At 37.9% G+C, this 27,888-nt stretch overlaps 1 protein-coding gene across 1 annotated transcript; it reads left to right on the forward strand.

Moving 5' to 3' along the window:
* The first annotated feature begins 436 nt into the window (after positions 1-436).
* sox18 (SRY-box transcription factor 18) lies at positions 437-27,888 on the forward strand. Its single transcript, XM_061925751.1, has 2 exons — positions 437-955; positions 26,549-27,888. The coding sequence occupies exons 1-2, from the start codon at positions 616-618 to the stop codon at positions 27,667-27,669; spliced, it is 1,461 nt and encodes a 486-aa protein (XP_061781735.1). The 5' UTR covers positions 437-615; the 3' UTR covers positions 27,670-27,888.

Consider the following 27,888-nt stretch of genomic DNA (forward strand, 5'->3'; position numbering starts at 1 on the left):
GTCCATTCTCGGTTGAGCAGAAACAATGGAACCTCTCTGATTACATCTCCCCTGTACAGCGGACAGTGTGTGTTTGTGTGTGTGTGTGTGTGTGTGTGTGTGTGTGTGTGTGTGTGTGTGTGTGTGTGTGTGTGTGTGGAGGGAGGGGGGGCCTAAAAACTTTGCCTCTCCTTTTTTCTTCCTCTGTGACCGCCACCGTTTCCTCACACACACACACACACACACACACACACACACACACACACACACACACACACACACACACACACACACACACACACACACACACACACACCACACCCTCCCCTCACAGTGGTCTGGCACCTCATTGGTTAAACTCCCAGCCATAAGTGGCTGCCATTGGCCGAGAGGCCGGGGGGGGGGTTAAATATATAAAAGTGGGTCGGTGAAGTCCGTGGTCACAAGTCCCCAAAGTTCCTGGCGTGGCGGACTGAAGCGCCCCACAGATGAGAAAAAAGACTTTGTGGAATAACTCCCGAGGAATGTTCTGGCCCCGCTCCGATCTTCATGTCCGTGTTCTGGGTTCGTGGTCCGGAACTTTGCCGCATCCCGACAGCGTGAGAGAGAGACCTTGGCAGAGCAGAAAGTCCTGGAATGAGTTTAGGGGAGCCCACCTTGTCTCGGGGGGCCGTGTCCTTCCTGGGCCCCTCGTGGGCTGGCGGGACCCCCAGCCCCGCCGCCTCCAGCCCTGACTTGGGTTTCGAGCGGAACCTCCCCGATGACCCCGGAGTCCCCGGGAGAGCGGAGTCCAAGAGCACCGCCTCGGTCGGGTCCGGCGGGGGCCAGAGTCCAGACTTGGCGGGAGGCGACGGGAAGGGCGAGCAGAGGATCCGCCGGCCCATGAACGCCTTCATGGTTTGGGCCAAAGATGAGCGGAAACGACTGGCCTTGCAGAACCCAGACCTGCATAACGCCGTGCTCAGCAAGATGCTCGGTAAGACCACCGTCACCTTTACGGACAGACCTCCCACTCGCCTCCATGCTTACCGACAGACCTCCCACTCTTGATTCTTACCGACAGACCTCCCACTCCCCTTGATTCTTACGGACAGATCTTCAACTCTTGATTCTTAAGGACAGACCTCCCACTCCCCTTGATTCTTACGGACAGACCTCCCACTCTTGATTCTTACGGACACACTTCCCACTATTCTTGATTCTTACGGACAGATCTTCAACTCTTGATTCTTACGGACAGATCTTCAACTCTTGATTCTTACGGACAGACTTCCCACTATTCTTAATTCTTATGGACAGACCTCCCACTATTCTTGATTCTTACGGACAGATCTTCAACTCTTGATTCTTACAGACAGACCTCCCACTCTTGATTCTTACGGACAGACTTCCCACTATTCTTGATTCTTACGGACAGATCTTCAACTCTTGATTCTTACGGACATACCTCCCACTATTCTTGATTCTTATGGACAGATCTTCAACTCTTGATTCTTACGGACATACCTCCCACTATTCTTGATTCTTACGGACAGATCTTCAACTCTTGATTCTTACGGACAGACCTCCCACTATTCTTGATTCTTACGGACAGATCTTCAACTCTTGATTCTTACGGACAGACCTCCCACTATTCTTGATTCTTACGGACAGATCTTCAACTCTTGATTCTTACGGACAGACCTCCCACTATTCTTGATTCTTACGGACAGACCTCCCACTATTCTTGATTCTTACGGACAGATCTTCAACTCTTGATTCTTACGGACATACCTCCCACTCTTCTTGATTCTTACGGACAGACTTCCCATTTGTCTAGATTCTTACCGACAGACCTCCCACTCTCCTCGATTCTTACGGACAGACTGCCCATTTGTCTAGATTCTTACTGACAGACCTCCCACTCTTCTCGATTCTTACGGACAGACCTCCCATTTTTTTAGATTCTTACCAACAGACCTTCCACTCTTCTCGATTCTTACCGGCAGACCTCCCACTCTTCTTGATTTTTACGGACAGACCTCCCATTTTTCTTGATTCTTACTGACAGACCTCAAACTCTTCTTGATTCTTATAGACAGACCTCCCATTTTTCTAGATTCTTACGGACAGACCTCCCACTCTTTTCAATTCTTACCGACAGGCCTCCCACTCTTCTCGATTGTTACGGACAGACCTCCAATTTTTCTCGATTCTTACCGGCAGACCTCCCACTCTTCTTGATTTTTACGGACAGACCTCCCATTTTTCTTGATTCTTACTGACAGACCTCAAACTCTTCTTGATTCTTATAGACAGACCTCCCATTTTTCTAGATTCTTACGGACAGACCTCCCACTCTTTTCAATTCTTACATACAGACCTCCCACGCTTCTTGATTCTAACGGTCAGACTTCCCATTCTTCTAGATTCTTAACGACAGACCTCCCACCCTTCTTGATTTTTACGGACAGACCTCCCATTTTTCTTGATTCTTACTGACAGACCTCAAACTCTTCTTGATTCTTATAGACAGACCTCCTATTTTTCTAGATTCTTACGGACAGACCTCCCACTCTTTTCAATTCTTACATACAGACCTCCCACGCTTCTTGATTCTAACGGTCAGACTTCCCATTCTTCTAGATTCTTACCGACAGACCTTCCACTCTTCACGATTCTTACGGAATGACCTCCCATTTTTTTAGATTCTTACCGACAGACCTCAAACTCTTCTTGATTCTTATAGACAGACCTCCCATTTTTCTAGATTCTTACGGACAGACCTCCCACTCTTTTCAATTCTTACATACAGACCTCCCACGCTTCTTGATTCTTATAGACAGACCTCCCATTTTTCTAGATTCTTACGGCCATACCTCCCACTCTTTTCAATTGTTACGGACAGACCTCCAATTTTTCTCGATTCTTACAGACAGACCTTCCACTCTTCTCGATTCTTACGGAATGACCTCCCATTTTTCTAGATTCTTACCGACAGACCTTCCACTCTTCTCGATTCTTACCGGCAGACCTCCCACTCTTCTTGATTTTTACGGACAGACCTCCCATTTTTCTTGATTCTTACTGACAGACCTCAAACTCTTCTTGATTCTTATAGACAGACCTCCCATTTTTCTAGATTCTTACTGACAGACCTCCCACTCTTTTCAATTCTTACCGACAGGCCTCCCACTCTTCTCGATTGTTACGGACAGACCTCCAATTTTTCTCGATTCTTACAGACAGACCTTCCACTCTTCTCGATTCTTACGGAATGACCTCCCATTTTTTTAAATTCTTACCGACAGACCTTCCACTCTTCTCGATTCTTACCGGCAGACCTCCCACTCTTCTTGATTTTTACGGACAGACCTCCCATTTTTCTTGATTCTTACTGACAGACCTCAAACTCTTCTTGATTCTTATAGACAGACCTCCCATTTTTCTAGATTCTTATGGACAGACCTCCCACTCTTTTCAATTCTTACATACAGACCTCCCACGCTTCTAGATTCTTACCGACAGACCTTCCACTCTTCTCGATTCTTACGGAATGACCTCCCATTTTTCTAGATTCTTACCGACAGACCTTCCACTCTTCTCGATTCTTACCGGCAGACCTCCCACTCTTCTTGATTTTTACGGACAGACCTCCCATTTTTCTTGATTCTTACTGACAGACCTCAAACTCTTCTTGATTCTTATAGACAGACCTCCCATTTTTCTAGATTCTTACTGACAGACCTCCCACTCTTTTCAATTCTTACCGACAGGCCTCCCACTCTTCTCGATTGTTACGGACAGACCTCCAATTTTTCTCGATTCTTACAGACAGACCTTCCACTCTTCTCGATTCTTACGGAATGACCTCCCATTTTTTTAGATTCTTACCGACAGACCTTCCACTCTTCTCGATTCTTACGGAATGACCTCCCATTTTTTAAAATTCTTACCGACAGACCTCCCACTCTTCTTGATTTTTACGGACAGACCTCCCATTTTTCTTGATTCTTACTGACAGACCTCAAACTCTTCTTGATTCTTATAGACAGACCTCCCATTTTTCTAGATTCTTACTGACAGACCTCCCACTCTTTTCAATTCTTACATACAGACCTCCCACGCTTCTAGATTCTTTCCGACAGACCTTCCACTCTTCTCGATTCTTACGGAATGACCTCCCATTTTTTTAAATTCTTACCGACAGACCTTCCACTCTTCTCGATTCTTACCGGCAGACCTCCCACTCTTCTTGATTTTTATGGACAGACCTCCCATTTTTCTTGATTCTTACTGACAGACCTCAAACTCTTCTTGATTCTTATAGACAGACCTCCCATTTTTCTAGATTCTTACGGACAGACCTCCCACTCTTTTCAATTCTTACATACAGACCTCCCACACTTCTTGATTCTAATGGTCAGACTTCCCATTCTTCTAGATTCTTACCGACAGACCTCCCACTCTTCTTGATTTTTATGGACAGACCTCCCATTTTTCTTGATTCTTACTGACAGACCTCAAACTCTTCTTGATTCTTATAGACAGACCTCCCATTTTTCTAGATTCTTACGGACAGACCTCCCGCTCTTTTCAATTCTTACATACAGACCTCCCACGCTTCTTGATTCTTATAGACAGACCTCCCATTTTTCTAGATTCTTACGGACAGACCTCCCACTCTTTTCAATTCTTACATACAGACCTCCCACGCTTCTTGATTCTAACGGTCAGACTTCCCATTCTTCTAGATTCTTACCGACAGACCTCCCACTCTTCTTGATTTTTACGGACAGACCTCCCACTCTTCTTGATTTTTACGGACAGACCTCCCATTTTTCTTGATTCTTACTGACAGACCTCAAACTCTTCTTGATTCTTATAGACAGACCTCCCATTTTTCTAGATTCTTACGGACAGACCTCCCACTCTTTTCAATTCTTACATACAGACCTCCCACGCTTCTTGATTCTAACGGTCAGACTTCCCATTCTTCTAGATTCTTACCGACAGACCTCCCACTCTTCTTGATTTTTACGGACAGACCTCCCACTCTTCTTGATTTTTACGGACAGACCTCCCATTTTTCTTGATTCTTACTGACAGACCTCAAACTCTTCTTGATTCTTATAGACAGACCTCCCATTTTTCTAGATTCTTACGGACAGACCTCCCACTCTTTTCAATTCTTACATACAGACCTCCCACACTTCTTGATTCTAATGGTCAGACTTCCCATTCTTCTAGATTCTTACCGACAGACCTCCCACTCTTCTTGATTTTTATGGACAGACCTCCCATTTTTCTTGATTCTTACTGACAGACCTCAAACTCTTCTTGATTCTTATAGACAGACCTCCCATTTTTCTAGATTCTTACGGACAGACCTCCCACTCTTTTCAATTCTTACCGACAGGCCTCCCACTCTTCTCGATTGTTACGGACAGACCTCCAATTTTTCTCGATTCTTCCAGACAGACCTTCCACTCTTCTCGATTCTTACGGAATGACCTCCCATTTTTTTAGATTCTTACCGACAGACCTTCCACTCTTCTTGATTCTTACCGGCAGACCTCCCACTCTTCTTGATTTTTACGGACAGACCTCCCATTTTTCTTGATTCTTACTGACAGACCGCAAACTCTTTTTGATTCTTATAGACAGACCTCCCATTTTTCTAGATTCTTACGGACAGACCTCCCACTCTTTTCAATTCTTACCGACAGGCCTCCCACTCTTCTCGATTGTTACGGACAGACCTCCAATTTTTCTCGATTCTTCCAGACAGACCTTCCACTCTTCTCGATTCTTACGGAATGACCTCCCATTTTTTTAGATTCTTACCGACAGACCTTCCACTCTTCTTGATTCTTACCGGCAGACCTCCCACTCTTCTTGATTTTTACGGACAGACCTCCCATTTTTCTTGATTCTTACTGACAGACCGCAAACTCTTTTTGATTCTTATAGACAGACCTCCCATTTTTCTAGATTCTTACTGACAGACCTCCCACTCTTTTCAATTCTTACCGACAGGCCTCCCACTCTTCTCGATTGTTACGGACAGACCTCCAATTTTTCTCGATTCTTACAGACAGACCTTCCACTCTTCTCGATTCTTACGGAATGACCTCCCATTTTTCTAGATTCTTACCGACAGACCTTCCACTCTTCTCGATTCTTACCGGCAGACCTCCCACTCTTCTTGATTTTTACGGACAGACCTCCCATTTTTCTTGATTCTTACTGACAGACCTCAAACTCTTCTTGATTCTTATAGACAGACCTCCCATTTTTCTAGATTCTTACGGACAGACCTCCCACTCTTTTCAATTCTTACCGACAGGCCTCCCACTCTTCTCGATTGTTACGGACAGACCTCCAATTTTTCTCGATTCTTACAGACAGACCTTCCACTCTTCTCGATTCTTACGGAATGACCTCCCATTTTTTTAGATTCTTACCGACAGACCTCCCACTCTTCTTGATTTCATCCATGGCTGTGAAAAATGTGACCTTCCTTGTATTCCTAAGGTGAATAATACACCAGATAACGGGTGAGGGTGAGGCGGATGCCTTCCGGGATACATTGTGGTCCTCTACGGTCCACGCGTTTGTAGATTGGATATTGGGGCTCCTTTTGTACAGAGGAACTTGGACCACAGCTAAGTGCTTTTATTGTATTCAAAATCTTTGACTTGGGTTCTGATTAGTGGAGTTTTTTTTGCAGAAGAGTTTTAAAAAAACAACAGAGCTTCTCGTCTTTTTAGAAGATCTTTGACTGGTGATTTTTTTAGTAGTTCCTAAAAAAAACAGAGCACAATTTTTGACTTATGCATTTGCAGTATGTCCTTAGCGCATTCCTGTCATTTAGAGGATCTTTGACTGGTATTTTTGCAATGGAGTCCTATAGAAACAGCAAAGTGCTCCTGTCTTATAGAAGATCTTTGATTCTGGTGTTTTTGCCTTTTTTCTTAAAAACAGCGAAGTGCTCCTATCATGTAGAAGATCTTTGACTCTGGTGTTTTTCCATGTGTTCTTAAAAACAGCAAAGTGCTCCTGTCATATAGACGATCTTTGATTCTGGTGTTTTTGCCTTTTTACTTAAAAACAGCAAAGTGCTCCTGTCATATAGGTGATCTTTGACTCTGGTGTTGTGCCTTTTTTCTTAAAAACCGCGAAGTGCTCCTGTCATATAGAAGATCTTTGACTATGGTGTTTTAGCCTTTTTTCCCCTTAAAAACAGCGAAGTGCTCCTGTCATATAGAAGATCTTTGACTCTGGTATATTTCCCTGTGTTCTTAAAAACAGCAAAGTGCTCCTGTCATATAGAAGATCTTTGACTCTGGTGTTTTTCCCTGTGTTCTTAAAAACAGCAAAGTGCTCCTGTCATGTAGAAGATCTTTGACTCTGGTGTTTTTCCATGAGTTCTTAAAAACAGCAAAGTGCTCCTGTCATATAAAAGATCTTTGACTCTGGTGTTTTTGTCTTTTTTTCTTAAAAACAGCAAAGTGCTCCTGTCATGTAGACGATCTTTGACTCTGGTGTTTTTACATTTTTTTCCTTAAAAACAGCAACGTGCTCCTGTCATGTAGAAGATCTATGACTCTGGTGTTTTTGCCTTTTTTTCTTAAAAACAGCAAAGTGCTCCTGTCATATACAAGATCTTTGACGCTGGTCTTTTTCCTTATGTTCTTAAAAACAGCAAAGCGCTCCTGTCATATAGAAGATCTTTGACTCTGGTGTTTTTGCCTTTTTTTCTTAAAAACAGCAAAGTGCTCCTGTCATATACAAGATCTTTGACGCTGGTCTTTTTCCTTATGTTCTTAAAAACAGCAAAGCGCTCCTGTCATATAGAAGATCTTTGACTCTGGTGTTTTTGCCTGTTTTTCTTAAAAACAGGAAAGTGCTCCTGTCATATAGAAGATCTTTGACTCTGGTGTTTTTCCTTATGTTCTTAAAAACAGCAAAGTGCTCCTGTTGTATAGAAGATCTTTGACTCTGGTGTTTTTGCCTGTGTTCTTAAAAACAGCAAAGTGCTCCTGTCGTATAGAAGATCTTTGACTCTGGTGTTTTTGCCTTTTTTTCTTAAAAACAGCAAAGTGCTCCTGTCATATAGAAGATCTTTGACTCTGGTGTTTTTGCCTTTTTTCTTAAAAACAGCAAAGTGCTCCTGTCATATAGAAGATCTTTGACTCTGGTGTTTTTGCCTTTTTTTTTCTTAAAAACAGCAAAGTGCTCCTGTCATATAGAAGATCTTTGACTCTGGTGTTTTTGCCTTTTTTTCTTAAAAACAGCAACGTGCTCCTGTCATATAGAAGATCTTTGACTCTGGTGTTTTTCCCTGTATTCTTAAAAACAGCAAAGTGCTCCTGTCATATAGAAGATCTTTGACTCTGGTGTTTGTGCCTTTTTTTCTTAAAAACAGCAAAGTGCTCCTGTCATATCAGCGATCTTTGACTCTGGTGTTTTTACCTTTTTTTTTTTTCCTTAAAAACAGTAACGTGCTCCTGTCATATAGAAGATCTTTGACTCTGGTGTTTTTGCCTTTTTTTCTTAAAAACAGCAACGTGCTCCTGTCATATAGAAGATCTTTGACTCTGGTGTTTTTCCCTGTGTTCTTAAAAACAGCATAGTGCTCCTGTCATATAGAAGATCTTTGACTCTGGTGTTTTTGCCTTTTTTTCTTAAAAACAGCAAAGTGCTCCTGTCATTTAGAGGATCTTTGATTCTAGTGTTTTTCCCTGTATTCTTAAAAACAGCAAAGTGCTCCTGTCATATAGAAGATCTTTGACTCTGGTGTTTTTCCCTGTGTTCTTAAAAACAGCAAAGCGCTCCTGTCATATAGAAGATCTTTGACTCTGGTGTTTTGCCTTTTTTTCTTAAAAACAGCAAAGTGCTCCTGTCATTTAGAGGATCTTTGATTCTAGTGTTTTTCCCTGTATTCTTAAAAACAGCAAAGTGCTCCTGTCATATAGAAGATCTTTGACTCTGGTGTTTTTCCCTGTGTTCTTAAAAACAGCAAAGTGCTCCTGTGATATAGAAGATCTTTGACTGTGGTGTTTTTGCCTTTTTTTTCTTAAAAACAGCAAAGTGCTCCTGTCATATACAAGATCTTTGACGCTGGTCTTTTTCCTTATGTTCTTAAAAACAGCAAAGCGCTCCTGTCATATAGAAGATCTTTGACTCTGGTATATTTCCCTGTGTAGCAAAGTGCTCCTGTCATATAGAAGATCTTTGACTCTGGTCGTTTTGCCTTTTTTTTCCTTAAAAACAGCAAAGTGCTCCTGTCGTATAGAAGATCTTTGACTCTGGTGTTTTTGCCTTTTTTTCCTGAAAAACAGCAAAGTGCTCCTGTCATTTAGACGATCTTTGACTCTGGTATTTTTCCCTGTGTTCTTAAAAACAGCAAAGCGCTCCTGTCATATAGAAGATCTTTGACTCTGGTGTTTTTCCTTGTGTTCTTAAAAACAGCAAAGTGCTCCTGTGATATAGAAGATCTTTGACTGTGGTGTTTTTGCCTTTTTTTCTTAAAAACAGCAAAGTGCTCCTGTCATATACAAGATCTTTGACGCTGGTCTTTTTCCTTATGTTCTTAAAAACAGCAAAGCGCTCCTGTCATATAGAAGATCTTTGACTCTGGTATATTTCCCTGTGTAGCAAAGTGCTCCTGTCATATAGAAGATCTTTGACTCTGGTGTTTTTGCCTTTTTTTCCTGAAAAACAGCAAAGTGCTCCTGTCATTTAGACGATCTTTGACTCTGGTATTTTTCCCTGTGTTCTTAAAAACAGCAAAGCGCTCCTGTCATATAGAAGATCTTTGACTCTGGTGTTTTTCCTTGTGTTCTTAAAAACAGCAAAGTGCTCCTGTGATATAGAAGATCTTTGACTGTGGTGTTTTTGCCTTTTTTTCTTAAAAACAGCAAAGTGCTCCTGTCATATACAAGATCTTTGACGCTGGTCTTTTTCCTTATGTTCTTAAAAACAGCAAAGCGCTCCTGTCATATAGAAGATCTTTGACTCTGGTATATTTCCCTGTGTAGCAAAGTGCTCCTGTCATATAGAAGATCTTTGACTCTGGTCTTTTTGCCTTTTTTTCTTAAAAACAGCAAAGTGCTCCTGTCGTATAGAAGATCTTTGACTCTGGTGTTTTTGCCTTTTTTTCCTGAAAAACAGCAAAGTGCTCCTGTCATTTAGACGATCTTTGACTCTGGTGTTTTTCCCTGTGTTCTTAAAAACAGCAAAGTGCTCCTGTCATATAAAATATCTTTGACTCTGGTGTTTTTGCCTTTTTTTCTTAAAAACAGCAAAGTGCTCCTGTCATATAGAAGATCTTTGACTCTGGTGTTTTTCCCTGTGTTCTTAAAAACAGAAAAGTGCTCCTGTCATATAGGCAATCTTTGACTCTGGTGTTTTTACCTTTTTTTTCTTAAAAACAGCGAAGTGCTCCTGTTATATAGAAGATCTTTGACTCTGGTGTTTTTCCTTGTGTTCTTAAAAACAGCAAAGTGCTCCTGTCATATAGAAGATCTTTGACTCTGGTGTTTTCCCCTGTGTTCTTGGCACTGCGTTCTTAAAATTTTGTGGGTAATGCATCTGAACAAATGAGGATTGAATGTGGAATTTCACAAGGTTCAGTTTTGGGACCGAAATTTTTTTAATTTTATATATTAATGATATATGTGAGGTATCAAAGTTACGGAAATGTGTATTATTTGCGGACGACACCAACTTTTATAGTCCGGGACATGACTTAAAAGCATTATCAAACATTATTGAACAGGAAATGATTCAACTTAAGAGATGGTTTCATGTCAATAAATTATCATTAAAAATGTAAAAAAAACAAAGTTTATGATTTTTTGTAAGAGGAAAAGGGAGGAAAAGATCACATATAAGAGTAACATAAAGTGTGGGGGAACACATATAAGAGTAACATAAAGTGTGGGGGAACACATATAAGAGTAGCATAAAGTGTGGGGGAACACATAAGAGTAACATAAAGTGTGGGGGAACACATATAAGAGTAACATAAAGTGTGGGGGAACACATATAAGAGTAGCATAAAGTGTGGGGGAACACATAAGAGTAACATAAAGTGTGGGGGAACACATATAACAGTAACATAAAGTGTGGGGGAACACATATAAGAGTAACATAAAGTGTGGGGGAACACATATAAGAGTAACATAAAGTGTGGGGGAACACATATAAGAGTAACATAAAGTGTGGGGGAACACATATAAGAGTAACATAGAGTGTGGGGGACACATATAAGAGTAACATAAAGTGTGGGGGAACACATATAAGAGTAACATAAAGTGTGGGGGAACACATATAAGAGTAGCATAAAGTGTGGGGGAACACATAAGAGTAACATAAAGTGTGGGGGAACACATATAAGAGTAACATAAAGTGTGGGGGAACACATATAAGAGTAGCATAAAGTGTGGGGGAACACATATAAGAGTAACATAAAGTGTGGGGGAACACATATAAGAGTAGCATAAAGTGTGGGGGAACACATATAAGAGGAACATAAAGTGTGGGGGAGCACATATAAGAGTAACATAAAGTGTGGGGGAACACATATAAGAGTAACATAAAGTGTGGGGGAACACACATAAGAGTAACATAAAGTGTGGGGGAACACACATAAGAGTAACATAAAGTGTGGGGGAACACATAAGAGTAACATAAAGTGTGGGGGAACACATATAAGAGTAACATAAAGTGTGGGGGAACACATATAAGAGTAACATAAAGTGTGGGGGAACACGTATAAGAGTAACATAAAGTGTGGGGGAACACGTATAAGAGTAACATAAAGTGTGGGGGAACACGTATAAGAGTAACATAAAGTGTGGGGGAACACGTATAAGAGTAACATAAAGTGTGGGGGAACACGTATAAGAGTAACATAAAGTGTGGGGGAACACGTATAAGAGTAACATAAAGGCATTGTATCAACTACAGAAAAGAGTTATAAGGATTATTGATAAAGTAGATGACTTAGAACACACTAACATATTATTTATTAATTCTGGTGTATTGAAAGTACAGGAGCTAGTAAAGAAAAGGTCATTTCCAACATCAGTATTCAAGGACAAGTTTAAAACAAATGTGTATATCGGTGTATATAATGTATATAATGTATATAATATAATGTGTATATCAGGTTCAACTATGGAATTCTCTTTACAATGAGATAAAAGATTGTAGAAATATATTCCCATTGAATAAAATATACAAAGACAGAACAATAAGATCATAAGTGTTTACATTTTGATTTATATTTATTATTTTGCTTATTTTTTGCCTGGTTTTGTATTTGTTTTGTATCATCCCGTGAGGTGTAGATTACTTCTTTTGTTTGGTTTGTACTTTATGAAGTTTCGCACTTCTTGTGTTTGTTTTTTGTGTGTGTATTTTTGTTTGTTTTCGATATATTTAGATGTAATTGTTGGTTTATATCAGGGGTGCTCACACTTTTTCTGCAGGCGAGCTACTTTTCAATTGATCAAGTCGTGGGGATCTACCTCATTCATATATATCATTTATATTTACTTATTTATGAAATGTATGTTTTTGTTAACAAGTTAAAGGTGTTTAATGATAATGCAAGCATGTTTAACACATATAGTTAATATTGTTAATACATTAAAGGTGTTTAATGAAAATACAAGTATGTTTAATACATATAGTTAATATTGTTAACAAGTTAAAGGTGTTTAATGATAATACAAGTATGTTTAATACATATAGTTAATATTGTTAACAAGTTAAAGGTGTTTAATGATAATACAAGCATGTTTAACACATAGTTAATATTGTTAATAAATTAAAGGTGTTTAATGATAATACAAGAATGTTTAATACATATAGTTAATATTGTTAACAAGTTAAAGGTGTTTAAAAATAATACAAGCATGTTTAACACATATAGTTAATATTGTTAACAAGTTAAAGGTGTTTAAAGATAATACAAGCATGTTTAACACATATAGTTAATATTGTTAACAAGTTAAAGGTGTTTAAAGATAATACAAACATGTTTAACACATATAGTTAATATTGTTAACAACTTAAAGGTGGTTAAAGATAATACAAGCATGTTTAACACATATAGTTAATATTGTTAACAAGTTAAAGGTGTTTAAAGATAATACAAGCATGTTTAATCCATATAGTTAATATTGTTAACAAGTTAAAGGTGTTTAATGATAATACAAGCATGTTTAACACATATAGTTAATATTGTTAATAAGTTAAAGGTGGTTAAAGATAATACAAGCATGTTTAACACATATAGTTAATACTGTTAACAAGTTAAAGGTGTTTAAAGATAATACAAGCATGTTTAACACATATAGTTAATATTGTTAACAAGTTAAAGGTGTTTAAAGATAATACAAGCATGTTTAACACATATAGTTAATATTGTTAACAAGTTAAAGGTGTTTAATGATAATACAAGCATGTTTAACACATAGTTAATATTGTTAATAAATTAAAGGTGTTTAATGATAATACAAGAATGTTTAATACATATAGTTAATATTGTTAACAACTTAAAGGTGTTTAAAGATAATACAAGCATGTTTAACACATATAGTTAATATTGTTAACAAGTTAAAGGTGTTTAAAGATAATACAAGCATGTTTAACACATATAGTTAATATTGTTAACAAGTTAAAGGTGTTTAAAGATAATACAAACATGTTTAACACATATAGTTAATATTGTTAACAACTTAAAGGTGGTTAAAGATAATACAAGCATGTTTAACACATATAGTTAATATTGTTAACAAGTTAAAGGTGTTTAAAGATAATACAAGCATGTTTAATCCATATAGTTAATATTGTTAACAAGTTAAAGGTGTTTAATGATAATACAAGCATGTTTAACACATATAGTTAATATTGTTAATACATTAAAGGTGTTTAATGAAAATACAAGTATGTTTAATACATATAGTTAATATTGTTAACAAGTTAAAGGTGTTTAATGATAATACAAGCATGTTTAACACATATAGTTAATATTGTTAACAAGTTAAAGGTGTTTAATGATAATACAAGTATGTTTAATACATATAGTTAATATTGTTAACAAGTTAAAGGTGTTTAATGATAATACAAGCATGTTTAACACATATAGTTAATATTGTTAACAAGTTAAAGGTGTTTAAAGATAATACAAGCATGTTTAATCCATATAGTTAATATTGTTAATAAATTAAAGGTGTTTAAAGATAATACAAGCATGTTTAACATATAGATTCCTTTCTTTCATGAAGACAAGAATATAAGTTGGTGTATTACCTGATTCTGATGACTTGCATTGATTGGAATCAGACAGTGGTGATGATAACGTCCGCATTTTCGAATGGAGGAGAAAAAAAGTCCTCCTTTCTGTCCAATACCACATGAAAGTGGTTGGTTTTTGGCATCTTATTTGTCCAGCTTCCGTACTCCTTTGTATACACTTTACAAGAAATACATTGTCGGCAAACTCCGTAGCTTGCTAGCTTGTGCACGCCAGCTTCCTGAGACTCTTATTTTGGTAGTGCAAGCAGGATTAAGTAGCGCTTTTATTGTGCAACTGTGCAGTCGGTCTTTGGAGTTTTGACGACAGGTACGGCGCCAGAGTCTGTTGAAATAAAGTGTTTCTCGCCTTCCAGTCGGTCATTTTAATGAGCTGGCAGCAGCCAGCGTCATCTCAGAAGACCCTCGGGTGCCGTGAATGTCAATCAAGTGACGAAAGTGACGTCATAGTGAAGATTTATGATCGCTCATTTTTAGGACTATTTTTTTAATGCCTGGCTGGTGATCGACTGACACACCCTCCGAGATCGACCGGTAGATCGCGATCGACGTAATGAGCACCCCTGGTTTATATGATATTATTTAGTAAGACTAGGTATTATGTTGAAGGGGGCATGAAAATATAAGATTTTTCTTCATCCTGCTCCTTCTCAGGCATTGCTGTGTAAATGTATCATTGAATAATTGAGGTATAATTGTCTATCGATCAAAGATGCACATCAATGAAGGAGATAAATTAAAAAAAATTAAAAAAAAAATACAGAGCAGAGCGCTCCTGTCACATAGAAGATCGTTGACTCTGGTTTTGTCTTGTGTTCCTAAAAAGAGCAGAGCGCTCCTGTCTTATAGAAGATCTTTGACTGGTGTCTCCTGTCATACAGACCTTTCAACACACCTGTCGTGTGTCCTCATGCAGAAGGTGCGATAAAACCCCATATAGGAATAATAATTTCAAACAAATGTGACATTTTTGCATTTTTATTTTTACCACCAATATTTTTTAACAATATTTTCTCTTTAAATGATGAATTATTTGAGTCACAGTTGGAATGTAACATCTGTATGATGACATCCAATCCAATCCAATCCACTTTATTTATATAGCACATTTAAACAACAAAATGTTTCCAAAGTGCTGCACAACAATATGAAACACAATTAAAAACAATATAAAATAAATGTGATTAAAAACAATTTCAAAGGGTAAAACCAATTAAAACAGTAAATAGAAAGCAAAAAGCAAAATTTTAAAAACCCAGAGGACAACAGAGGACCACACAACTCACGTAGTGTTAAAAGCCAGAGAATAAAAGTGGGTCTTAAGACGAGACTTAAAACACTCCACTGTGGGAGCAGTTGGAACATGGAGGGGCAGAGTGTTCCAGAGCTTAGGGCCGACCACAGAGAAGGCCCTGTCTCCCCTGGTTTTAAGTCTCGTCTTGGACACCACGAGCTGGAGCTGGCTCTCGGACCTCAGAGCGCGCGCAGGATTGTAAGTTTGGATGAGGTCCGACATATACTGAGGTGCCAGTCCATGTAAAACTTTAAAAACAAACAGCAAGGTTTTAAAATCAATTCTAAAATGAACAGGGAGCCAGTGCAAACTCTCAAGGATTGGGGTTATATGCTGGCGTCTCCTGGCCCCTGTTAAAAGTCCTGCTGCCGCATTCTGGACTAACTGCAACCGGGAGAGAGCTTTTTGGCTAATGCCAGCATAAAGTGCATTGCAGTAGTCCAGGCCACTTGAAATAAAAGCATGCACGACTTGTTCAAAAAGGTTAAAAGATAAAAACGGTTTTACCTTTGCTAAAAGACGAAGATGATAAAAACACGATTTTAAAACGCCATTGACTTGTTTGTCAAGTTTAAAATGGCTGTCTATAGTGACGCCAAGGCTGGTGACTTTGGGACGCACATCATTTTGCAATGGTCCCAAGTCAGTGAGGGCCGGACCAAACACTAAAATTTCCGTTTTTCCCTCATTCATTATTAAAAAATTCTGGGCTAACCAAGCCTTGACGTGGCATAGACAGTTGAGAAGGGGTGTCAGGGGGCCGTGGCCTTTTGAAATAGGCATATAAATTTGGCAGTCGTCTGCATAAAAGTGATAAAACACTCCATGCCTCTTAAAAATCTCTCCAAGAGGAAGAAGGTACAGTGCAAACAGGATGGGGCCTAGAATAGATCCCTGGGGGACACCACAGTAAAGCGTAGCAGAAGAAGAAGTGGCGTCCCCCAGCCTGACAGAGAAGGACCTTTCTGACAGGTAGGATCTAAACCACTCTAATGCAGTCCCCCTGACACCCACACAGTCTCTCAGGCGATCTAAAAGAATTGTGTGGTGGACTGTGTCAAAGGCAGCTGTAAGATCTAAAAGCACTAAAATGGCAGAGCTGCCAGAATCAGATATTAAAAGCAAATCATTAAAAACCTTTACAAGTGCAGATTCAGTACTGTGCAAAGCTTTGTATCCAGACTGAAATGGATCTAAAGTGCTATTTTCATCTAAAAAAGGCTGTAGTTGCGCCAAAACACATTTCTCCAAAATTTTTGACACAAAAAGGAATTTAGAAATGGGCCGATAATTTGACAAACTTGTAGGATCAAGACCTGTTTTTTTGATCAAAGGCTCAACAACAGCTCCTTTACAAAAAGAGGGCACACTGCCAGAAATCAAGCTGCTGTTGATGATGTCCCTAACAGATAAGTCAATAGAGTCCCAGACTTCTTTAAAAAAGCGAGGGGGGACTGGGTCTGTGGGACAGGACGAGGGTTTTAGTTTGTCGACTATTCCTGTAAGCTCAGGCATGGACACAGGAGGTGCAACGAAACAATTAATTAACTTTAATATATATATATATATATATATATATATATATATATATATATATATATATATATATATATATATATATATATATATATATTTTATTTTTATTTTTTTTTGTTAATATTTTAATTTTATTCCCTAAATGCAGATTGTGTTCAAATATGATTTATTTGTTTATATGCATATGTATTATTATTCGGTGAAAAATAATGTTTAGTAGCAGCAGTGCATTATTAATGAGGGTGTCAAAAGATTATCGATTTTCAGACTAATTGCAATTCTTATTTTTAACAATTCTTAAATGATTAAAAAAAAAAAATCTAAAATCGATAAAAATATCTCTTTTATTTCCAATCTGTCCTGTCCAGCCCCTCAGGTGAATCATATAGTTTGTCATGACTTGGTCCTGGGTGTTTGCTTTTCCGGGATGCAACGGAAAGTTGGCTCGGGCGAGACGGGAATGTGAGGACATGATTTATTTAATATATCAAAAAAAAAGTACAAACGAAAAGCGCGCACAGTGGCGGAGAACAAACTATGAAACCAAAAGACTATAGCAAAAAAAGTACAAACGAAAAGCGCGCACAATGGCGGAGAACAAACTATGAAACCCAAAAAAGACTATAAACATGGAACAAAAACGTACTTTGGCATGGACAAAAAGGAGCAGCGTGAGCGATGGACATGAAAAAAAAAAGTCAGAAATTCGCAGAGCATAAATGTAGGGATGTCGTCAGAAAGACAAACTGAAAACAATGAACTTAAATACTACAGACATGATTAACGAAAACAGGTGCGTGACTCAAAACGTGAAACAGGTGCGTGACGTGACAGGCGAAAACTAATGGGTTGCTATGGTGACAAACAAGAGTGCACAATGAGTCCAAACGTGGAACAGGTGAAACTAATGGGTAATCATGGAAACAAGACAAGGGAGTGAAAAGCCAGAAACTAAAGAGTCCAATAACTAAAAACTGTCAGGACTTGGACTATGGCTTGGTTTGTTCTCCCGTGGTGCAAATGAACTGGACTGGTCAAGGCTTGAAGGTGGGTACATGATTTATTTTAAACTATCAAAAAAGGAATAAACAAAAGGTGCGCACAGTGGCGGAGAATAAAACTAGACTTTAAACACAAAACTTGCACATTGGCAGAAACTATGAACAATTAAACAAAACACTAACTGTGGCTTAACAAACAAAAACTTACTTGGCATGGAACCGGCATGAAAAAAAGAGTAGCAAGGGTCATCAGGGTGTGGAGAGTGTGCAGGAGCATAAATGTGGGGATGTCGTCAGGACGAACAACAGAAAATGAATGAACTTAAATACTATGGACATGATTAGTGAAAGCAGGTGCGTGACTCAAAACGTGAAACAGGTGCGTGACGTGACAGGTGAAAACTAATGGTTGCTATGGTGACAAGAGTGCACAATGAGTCCAAACGTGGAACAGGTGCGTGACGTGACAGGTGAAACTAATGGTTGCTATGGTGACAAAACAAAACAAAAGTGCACAAAAAGTCCAAAATTTAAACCGAACATTACTAAAACAAAACATGATCACACAGACATGACAAAAACATGACTAAAACAAAACATGATTACACAGACATGACATAGTTGATGTAGAAGATCTATATCTGCTCTACACATTCACTGTACAACTTTTGGATACTTCTGCCTTATTTGTATTTGACTTTATTAAATGTTTGGGAAGCATTTTATCAAATAAAACCAGTTTTCTTTTAAGTGATATAAACATTTATCAGCGGTGTTTCTCTATTTTATGGAGGAAATGTAGTTAATCATACAAAAGCCCAAAAGCAGTGAAGTTGTCATGTTGTGTAAATGGTAAATAAAAATAGAATACAACAAATCCTTTTCAACTTATATTCAATTGAATAGACTGCAAAGACAAGATTTTTTTTTTTTTTTGCAAATAATCATGAAGTTAGAATTTAATGGCAGCAAAAAAGGCATTTTTACCAGTGTGTTACATGGCCTTTCCTTTTAACAACACTCAGTAAAGGTTTGGGAACTGAGGAGACACATTTTTGAAGTGGAATTCTTTCCCATTCTTGCTTGATGTACAGCTTAAGTTGTTCAACAGTCTCCCTTCTCATATTTTAGCCTTCAAACATTTTCAATGTCTGGACTACAGGCAGGCCAGTCTAGTACCAGCACTCTTTTACTATGAAGCCACGTTGTTGTAACACGTGGCTTGGCGTTGTCTTACTGAAATAAGCAGGGGCGTCCATGATAACAACATATGTTGCTCCAAAAGCTGTATGTACCTTTCAGCATTAATGGTGCCTTCACAGATGTGTAAGTTACCCATGTATTGGCCACTAATACACCCCCATACCATCACACATGCTGACTTTTACACTTTCACCCTAGAACAATCCGGAGGGTTCTTTTCCTCTTTGTCCACAGTTTCCAAAAACAATTTGAAATGTTTCTGGGTGTTGTTGATAAATGGCTTTGGCTTTGCATAGTAGAGTTTTAACTTGCACTTACAGATGTAGCGACCAACTGTAGTTACTGACAGTGGTTTTCTGAAGTGTTCCTGAGACCGTGATATCCTTTACACACTGATGTCGATTTTTGACGCAGTATCGACATTCCAAGATCACGGGCATTTAATGGTGATTTCTCCAGATTCTCTGAACCTTTTGATGATATTACGGAGCGTAGATGGTGAAATCCCTAAATTCCTTGGTTGAGAAATGTTGTTCTTCAACAATTTGCTCAGGCATTTGTTGACAAAAAAAATCTTTTTTCCTTTTTTCTAAATTCATATTATGTTTATAAAGTCAGTAAATACGTCCCTGGACACATGAGGACTTTGAATATGACCAATGTATGATCCTGTAACTACTTGGTATCACATCCATACCTAAATGTGTGGTATCATCCAAAACTAATGTCAAGTATCAAAGAAGAGAAGAATAAGTGATTATTACATTTGAACAGAAGTGTAGATAGAACATGTTGAAACAGAAAATAAGCAGATATAAACAGTAAATGAACAAATGGATTAATAATCCATTTTTTACAGTTTGTCCCTCATAATGTGTACAAAATAATAGGTGTATAAATGACACAATATGTTACTGCAGACTAATTAGGAGTCTTTGTTTGTTTACTTACTACTAAAAGACAAGTTGTCTAGTATGTTCACTATTTTATTTAAGGACTAAATGACAATAATAAACATATGTTTCATCTACACTAACATTTTTTGTTACAATAAAGACAATAATGACATTTTTTTGTGCTCCCTTTTATTTAGAAAAGTATCAAAAAGCATCGAAAGTATCGAAATAAATTTTGGTACCCGTACTGGTACCAAACTATTGGTATCGGGACAACACTAGACACAATCCAAACAACCTTCCCTAGTCATGGTGCAAAAAAAAATAAGCAAAATGCCAAATTTTAGATACGTGTGAACGTCGTAGGTATAATGAAACATTTTTACAGTTTGTCCTTTATGTGTACAAACTAATAGGTATAAATGACACAATATGTTACTGCAGACTAATTAGGAGTCTTTGTTTGTTTACTTACTACTAAAAGACAAGTTGTCTAGTATGTTCACTATTTTATTTAAGGACTAAATGACAATAATAAACATATGTTTCGTCTACACTAACATTTTTTGGTAAAATAAAGACAATAATGAAATTTTTTTGTGCTCCCTTTTATTTAGAAAAGTTTCAAAAAGAATCCAAAGTATCAAAATACATTTTGGTACCCGTACTGGTACCAAACTATTGGTATCGGGACAACCCTAGACACAATCCAAACAACCTTCCCTAGTCATGGTGCAAAAAAAAATTGCAAAATGCTAAATTGTGGATACATGTGAACGTCGTAGATATAATGAAACATTTTTACAGTTTGTCCTTTATGTGTACAAACTAATAGGTATAAATGACACAATATGTTACTGCATAGACTAATTAGGAGTCTTTGTTTGTTTACTTACTACTAAAAGACAAGTTGTCTAGTATGTTCAACATTTTATTTAAGGACTAAATGACAATAATAAACATATGTTTCATGTACACGAACATTTTTTGTTACAATAAAGACAATAATGACATTTGTTGTGGTCCCCTTTATTTAGAAAAGTATCGGAAAGCATCGAAAGTATCAAAATAAATTTTGGTACCCATACTATTGGTATCGGGACAACCCTAGACACAATCCAAACAACCTTCCCTAGTCATGGTGCAAAAAAAAAGAAGAAGAAGCAAAATGCCAAATTTTGGATACGTGTGAACGTCGTAGATATAATGAAACATTTCTACAGTTTGTCCTTTATGTGTACAAACTAATAGGTATAAATGACACAATATGTTACTGCAGACTAATTAGGAGTCTTTGTTTGTTTACTTACTACTAAAAGACAAGTTGTCTAGTATGTTCACGATTTTATTTAAGGACTAAATGACAATAATAAACATATGTTTCATGTACCCTAACATTTTTTGGTAAAATAAAGACAATAATGACATTTTTTTGTGCTCCCTTTTATTTAGAAAAGTATAAAAAATAATCGAAAGTATCAAAATAAATTTTGGTACCCGTACTGGTACCAAACTATTGGTATCGGGACAACCCTAGACACAATCCAAACAACCTTCCCTAGTCATGGTGCAAAAAAAAAAAAAAAAAAAAAAAAAAAAAAGCAATATGCTAAATTGTGGATACGTGTGAACGTCGTAGATATAATGAAACATTTTTACAGTTTGTCCTTTATAATGTGTACAAAATAATAGGTGTATAAATGACACAATATGTTACTGCATAGACTAATTAGGAGTCTTTGTTTGTTTACTTACTACTAAAAGACAAGTTGTCTAGTATGTTCACTATTTTATTTAAGGACTAAATGACAATAATAAACATATGTTTCATCTACACTAACATTTTTTGGTAAAATAAAGACAATAATGACATTTTTTTGTGCTCCCTTTTATTTAGAAAAGTATCAAAAAGCATCGAAAGTATCAAAAAATTTTTTGGTACCCGTACTGGTACCAAACTAATGGTATCGGGACAACCCTAGACACAATCCAAACAACCTTCCCTAGTCATGGTGCAAAAAAAAAAAAGAAGCAAAATGCAAAATTGGGGATACGTGTGAACGTCATAGATATAATGAAACATTTTTACAGTTTGTCCTTTATGTGTACAAACTAATAGGTATAAATGACACAATATGTTACTGCATAGACTAATTAGGAGTCTTTGTTTGTTTACTTACTACTAAAAGACAAGTTGTCTAGTATGTTCACTATTTTATTTAAGGACTAAATGACAATAATAAACATATGTTTCATGTACTCTAACATTTTTTGTTACAATAAAGACAATAATGACATCTTTTTGTGCTCCCTTTTATTTAGAAAAGTATCAAAAAGCATCGAAAGTATCGAAATAAATTTTGGTACCCGTACTGGTACCAAACTATTGGTATTGGGACAACCCTAGACACAATCCAAACAACCTTCCCTAGTCATGGTGCAAAAAAAAATAAGCAAAATGCCAAATTTTAGATACGTGTGAACGTCGTAGGTATAATGAAACATTTTTACAGTTTGTCCTTTATGTGTACAAACTAATAGGTATAAATGACACAATATGTTACTGCAGACTAATTAGGAGTCTTTGTTTGTTTACTTACTAGTAAAAGACAAGTTGTCTAGTATGTTCACTATTTTATTTAAGGACTAAATGACAATAATAAACATATGTTTCATCTACACTAACATTTTTTGTTCAAATAAAGACAATAATGACATTTGTTGTGGTGCCCTTTATTTAGAAAAGTATCAAAAAGCATCGAAAGTATCGAAATAAATTTTGGTACCCGTACTGGTACCAAACTATTGGTATCGGGACAACCCTAGACACAATCCAAACAACCTTCCCTAGTCATGGTGCAAAAAAAAATAATTGCAAAATGCTAAATTGTGGATACGTGTGAACGTTGTAGATATAATGAAACATTTTTACAGTTTGTCCTTTATGTGTACAAACTAATAGGTATAAATGACACAATATGTTACTGCATAGACTAATTAGGAGTCTTTGTTTGTTTACTTACTACTAAAAGACAAGTTGTCTAGTATGTTCACTATTTTATTTAAGGACTAAATAACAATAATAAACATATGTTTCATCTACACTAACATTTTTTTGTTCAAATAAAGACAATAATGACATTTGTTGTGGTCCCCTTTATTTAGAAAAGTATCCGAAAGCATCGAAAGTATCAAAATACATTTTGGTACCCATACTATTGGTATCGGGACAACCCTAGACACAATCCAAACAACCTTCCCTAGTCATGGTGCAAAAAAAAATTGCAAAATGCTAAATTGTGGATACGTGTGAACATTGTAGATATAATGAAACATTTTTACAGTTTGTCCTTTATGTGTACAGAATAATAGGTATAAATGACACAATATGTTACTGCATAGACTAATTAGGAGTCTTTGTTTGTTTACTTACTACTAAAAGACAAGTTGTCTAGTATGTTCACTATTTTATTTAAGGACTAAATGACAATAATAAACATATGTTTCATGTACACTAACATTTTTTGGTAAAATAAAGACAATAATGACATTTTTTTGTGCTCCCTTTTATTTAGAAAAGTATCAAAAAGCATCGAAAGTATCAAAATAAATTTTGGTACACGTACTGGTACCAAACTATTGGTATTGGGACAACCCTAGACACAATCCAAACAACCTTCCCTAGTTATGGTGCAAAAAAAAAAAATTGCAAAATGCTAAATTGTGGATACGTGTGAACGTTGTAGATATAATGAAACATTTTTACAGTTTGTCCTTTATGTGTACAAACTAATAGGTATAAATGACACAATATGTTACTGCAGACTAATTAGGAGTCTTTGTTTGTTTACTTACTACTAAAAGACAAGTTGTCTAGTATGTTCACTATTTTATTTAAGGACTAAATGACAATAATAAACATATGTTTCATCTACACTAACATTTTTTTGTTCAAATAAAGACAATAATGCCAATTTTTTGTGGTCCCCTTTATTTTGAAAAGTATCGGAAGTATTGAAATACATTTTGGTGCCTGTACTGGTACCAAACTATTGGTATCGGGACAACCCTAGACACAATCCAAACAACCTTCACTAGTCATGGTGCAAAAAAAATGCAAAAAGCAAAATTGTGGATACGTGTGAACGTTGTTTATATTATGAAACATTTGTACAGTTTGTCCCTCATAATGTGTACAAAATAATAGGTGTATAAATGACACAATATGTTACTGCATAGATTAATTAGGAGTCTTTGTTTGTTTACTTACTACTAAAAGACAAGTTGTCTAGTATGTTCACTATTTTATTGAAGGACTAAGTGACAATAATAAACATATGTTTCATCTACACTAACATTTGTTGTTACAATAAAGACAATAATGCCAATTTTTTGTGGTCCCCTTTATTTTGAAAAGTATCGGAAGTATTGAAATAAATGTTGGTGCCTGTACTGGTACCAAACTATTGGTATTGGGACAACCCTAGACACAATCCAAACAACCTTCCCTAGTCATGGTGCAAAAAAAAAAATTGCAAATTGCTAAATTGTGGATACGTGTGAACGTTGTAGATATAATGAAACATTTTTACAGTTTGTCCTTTATAATGTGTACAAAATAATAGGTGTATAAATGACACAATATGTTACTGCATAGACTAATTAGGAGTCTTTGTTTGTTTACTTACTACTAAAAGACAAGTTGTCTAGTATGTTCACTATTTTATTTAAGGACTAAATGACAATAATAAACATATGTTTCATGTACACTAACATTTTTTTGTTCAAATAAAGACAATAATGACATTTGTTGTGGACCCCTTTATTTAGAAAAGTATCGGAAAGTATCGAAATAAATTTTGGTACCCGTACTGGTACCAAACTATTGGTATCGGGACAACCCTAGACACAATCCAAACAACCTTCCCTAGTCATGGTGCAAAAAAAAATTTGCAAAATGCTAAATTGTGGATACATGTGAACGTTGTAGATATAATGAAACATTTTTACAGTTTGTCCTTTATAATGTGTACAAAATAATAGGTGTATAAATGACACAATATGTTACTGCATAGACTAATTAGGAGTCTTTGTTTGTTTACTTACTACTAAAAGACAAGTTGTCTAGTATGTTCACTATTTTATTGAAGGAGTAAATGACAATAATAAACATATGTTTCATTTTTTGGTAAAATAAAGACAATAATGACATTTTTTGTGCTCCCTTTTATTTAGAAAAGTATCGGAAAGCATCGAAAGTATCATAATAAATTTTGGTACCCGTACTGGTACCAAACTATTGGTATCGGGACAACCCTAGACACAATCCAAACAACCTTCCCTTGTCATGGTGCAAAAAAAAGAAGAAGCAAAATGCAAAATTTTGGATACGTGTGAACGTCGTAGATATAATGAAACATTTTTACAGTTTGTCCTTTATGTGTACAAACTAATAGGTGTATAAATGACACAATATGTTACTGCATAGACTAATTAGGAGTCTTTGTTTGTTTACTTACTACTAAAAGACAAGTTGTCTAGTATGTTCAACATTTTATTTAAGGACTAAATGACAATAATAAACATATGTTTCATGTACTCTAACATTTTTTGGTAAAATAAAGACAATAATGACATTTTTTTGTGCTCCCTTTTATTTAGAAAAGTATCAAAAAGCATCGAAAGTATCAAAATAAATTTTGGTACACGTACTGGTAGCAAACTATTGGTATCGGGACAACCCTAGACACAATCCAAACAACCTTCCCTAGTCATGGTGCAAAAAAAAAATTGCAAATTGCTAAATTGTGGATACGTGTGAACGTCGTAGATATAATGAAACATTTTTACAGTTTGCCCTTTATTATGTGTACAAAATAATAGGTGTATAAATGACACAATATGTTACTGCATAGACTAATTAGGAGTCTTTGTTTGTTTACTTACTACTAAAAGACAAGTTGTCTATTTTATTTAAGGACTAAATGACAATAATAAACATATGTTTCATGTACACTAACATTTTTTTGTTCAAATAAAGACAATAATGACATTTGTTGTGGTTCCCTTTATTTAGAAAAGTATCGGAAAGTATCGAAATAAATTTTGGTACCCGTACTGGTACCAAGCTATTGGTATCGGGACAACCCTAGACACAATCCAAACAACCTTCCCTAGTCATGGTGCAAAAAAAAAGAAGCAAAATGACAAATTTTGGTACCGGTACCAAAATATTGGCCATTTGAATCCCTCCCCTCCTGTACAAAAGCGCCATGAAGCCAAACCCGTTGCCAAAGTCTTAACCGTGTCCTCTCCGTGTCCACCAGGCCAGACGTGGAAGGCGCTGACCGCCACGGAGAAGCGGCCCTTCGTGGAGGAAGCGGAGCGCCTGCGCATCCAGCACCTCCAGGACCACCCCAACTACAAGTACCGCCCCCGTCGCAAGAAGACCACCAAGAAGCTGAAGCGCGTGGACGCGGGGCTCCTGCTTCACGGCCTGGCCCAGACCGGAGGCCCCGCACACGGGTTGGGTCCCGGCGGGGAAGGCGGACACGGAGCGTCGCCTTACGGACACCCGGGGACTCACCACCAGCGCTCCCACCACCTGCTGCCCGCTCTGGGCCACTTCAGGGACCTGCAGGCCCCGGGCCACCAGGACCTGGAGAGCTACGGCCTGCCCACGCCGGAGATGTCCCCTCTGGACGTCCTGGAGAACGGGGCCGGTGAGTCGGTGTTCTTCCCTCAGCATGCGCAGGAGGAGGCTGGGATGGGAGGCTGGGGGGGCTACCACCACCACCACCACCACCACCATCACCAAACCCCGCATTACTACGGCAACCACCACAACCCTGGGATGACTTTGAGTCCGGGCAGGAACTCCAGAATGGTGGAGGCAAACATGGCATCCAACATGAGCCCCGCCCCTTCCGGCGTCCCAATGAGGATGAACTCGGGTCGCCACGTGGCGTTGAGGAGTCCAATGAAATGTCCGCCGCCCCCGCATGACTTAGCGCCCTACCCTCAGTCCTCAATCAGCCTGGCAGAGACCGTCAAACCGCACCAAGGCTCCCTTCCCGTGGCCTACTTCGGCCAAAGGTACTCTAATTTCACCCCGACTCACCTGGGCCAGCTGTCGCCTCCCCCCGAGACCTCCCCCACGTCCTTCCTGCCCCCCGGCCACGCCGCCGACCCCTCAAATCACGAATCCGCCGGGCACCTGGGGTCCCCCTCGGCCGCGGACTTCTGGTCCGAGGTGGACAGGCACGAATTCGACCAGTACGTGAACGCGGCCAGGAACCGGGACGAGGCCCACGGAGCGTCCAAAGTCCTGGTGTGGCGAGGCGGCGGCGCCAGCAGGGACGGCGGCGAGGAGGGAGTCAGTCCGTTGATATCGGCGCTTTCTGACGCCAGCAGTGCCGTCTATTACAGCGCCTGCATCACCGGCTGAACCCTCAGTTGAGTCCAAACCCCCCAAATCTCCTCCTACCTGCAAGTCATCAACTTTTTAGGACTATTTCCGGTCAATGCTGTCAATTGGCGTTTACGTCCCAAATGTAAACACGTATTATTATTATTATTATCCTCCAGATACGCCGTGTTCTCTGCAGTGGACGTTTGTGTTTTGCATAACAGGACCAAAAAAAATAAAGAAGATGACCTAACTTGT

Source organism: Nerophis lumbriciformis, linkage group LG01, assembly GCF_033978685.3.
Source record: "Nerophis lumbriciformis linkage group LG01, RoL_Nlum_v2.1, whole genome shotgun sequence".
Classification (NCBI taxonomy): Eukaryota; Metazoa; Chordata; class Actinopteri; order Syngnathiformes; family Syngnathidae; genus Nerophis; species Nerophis lumbriciformis.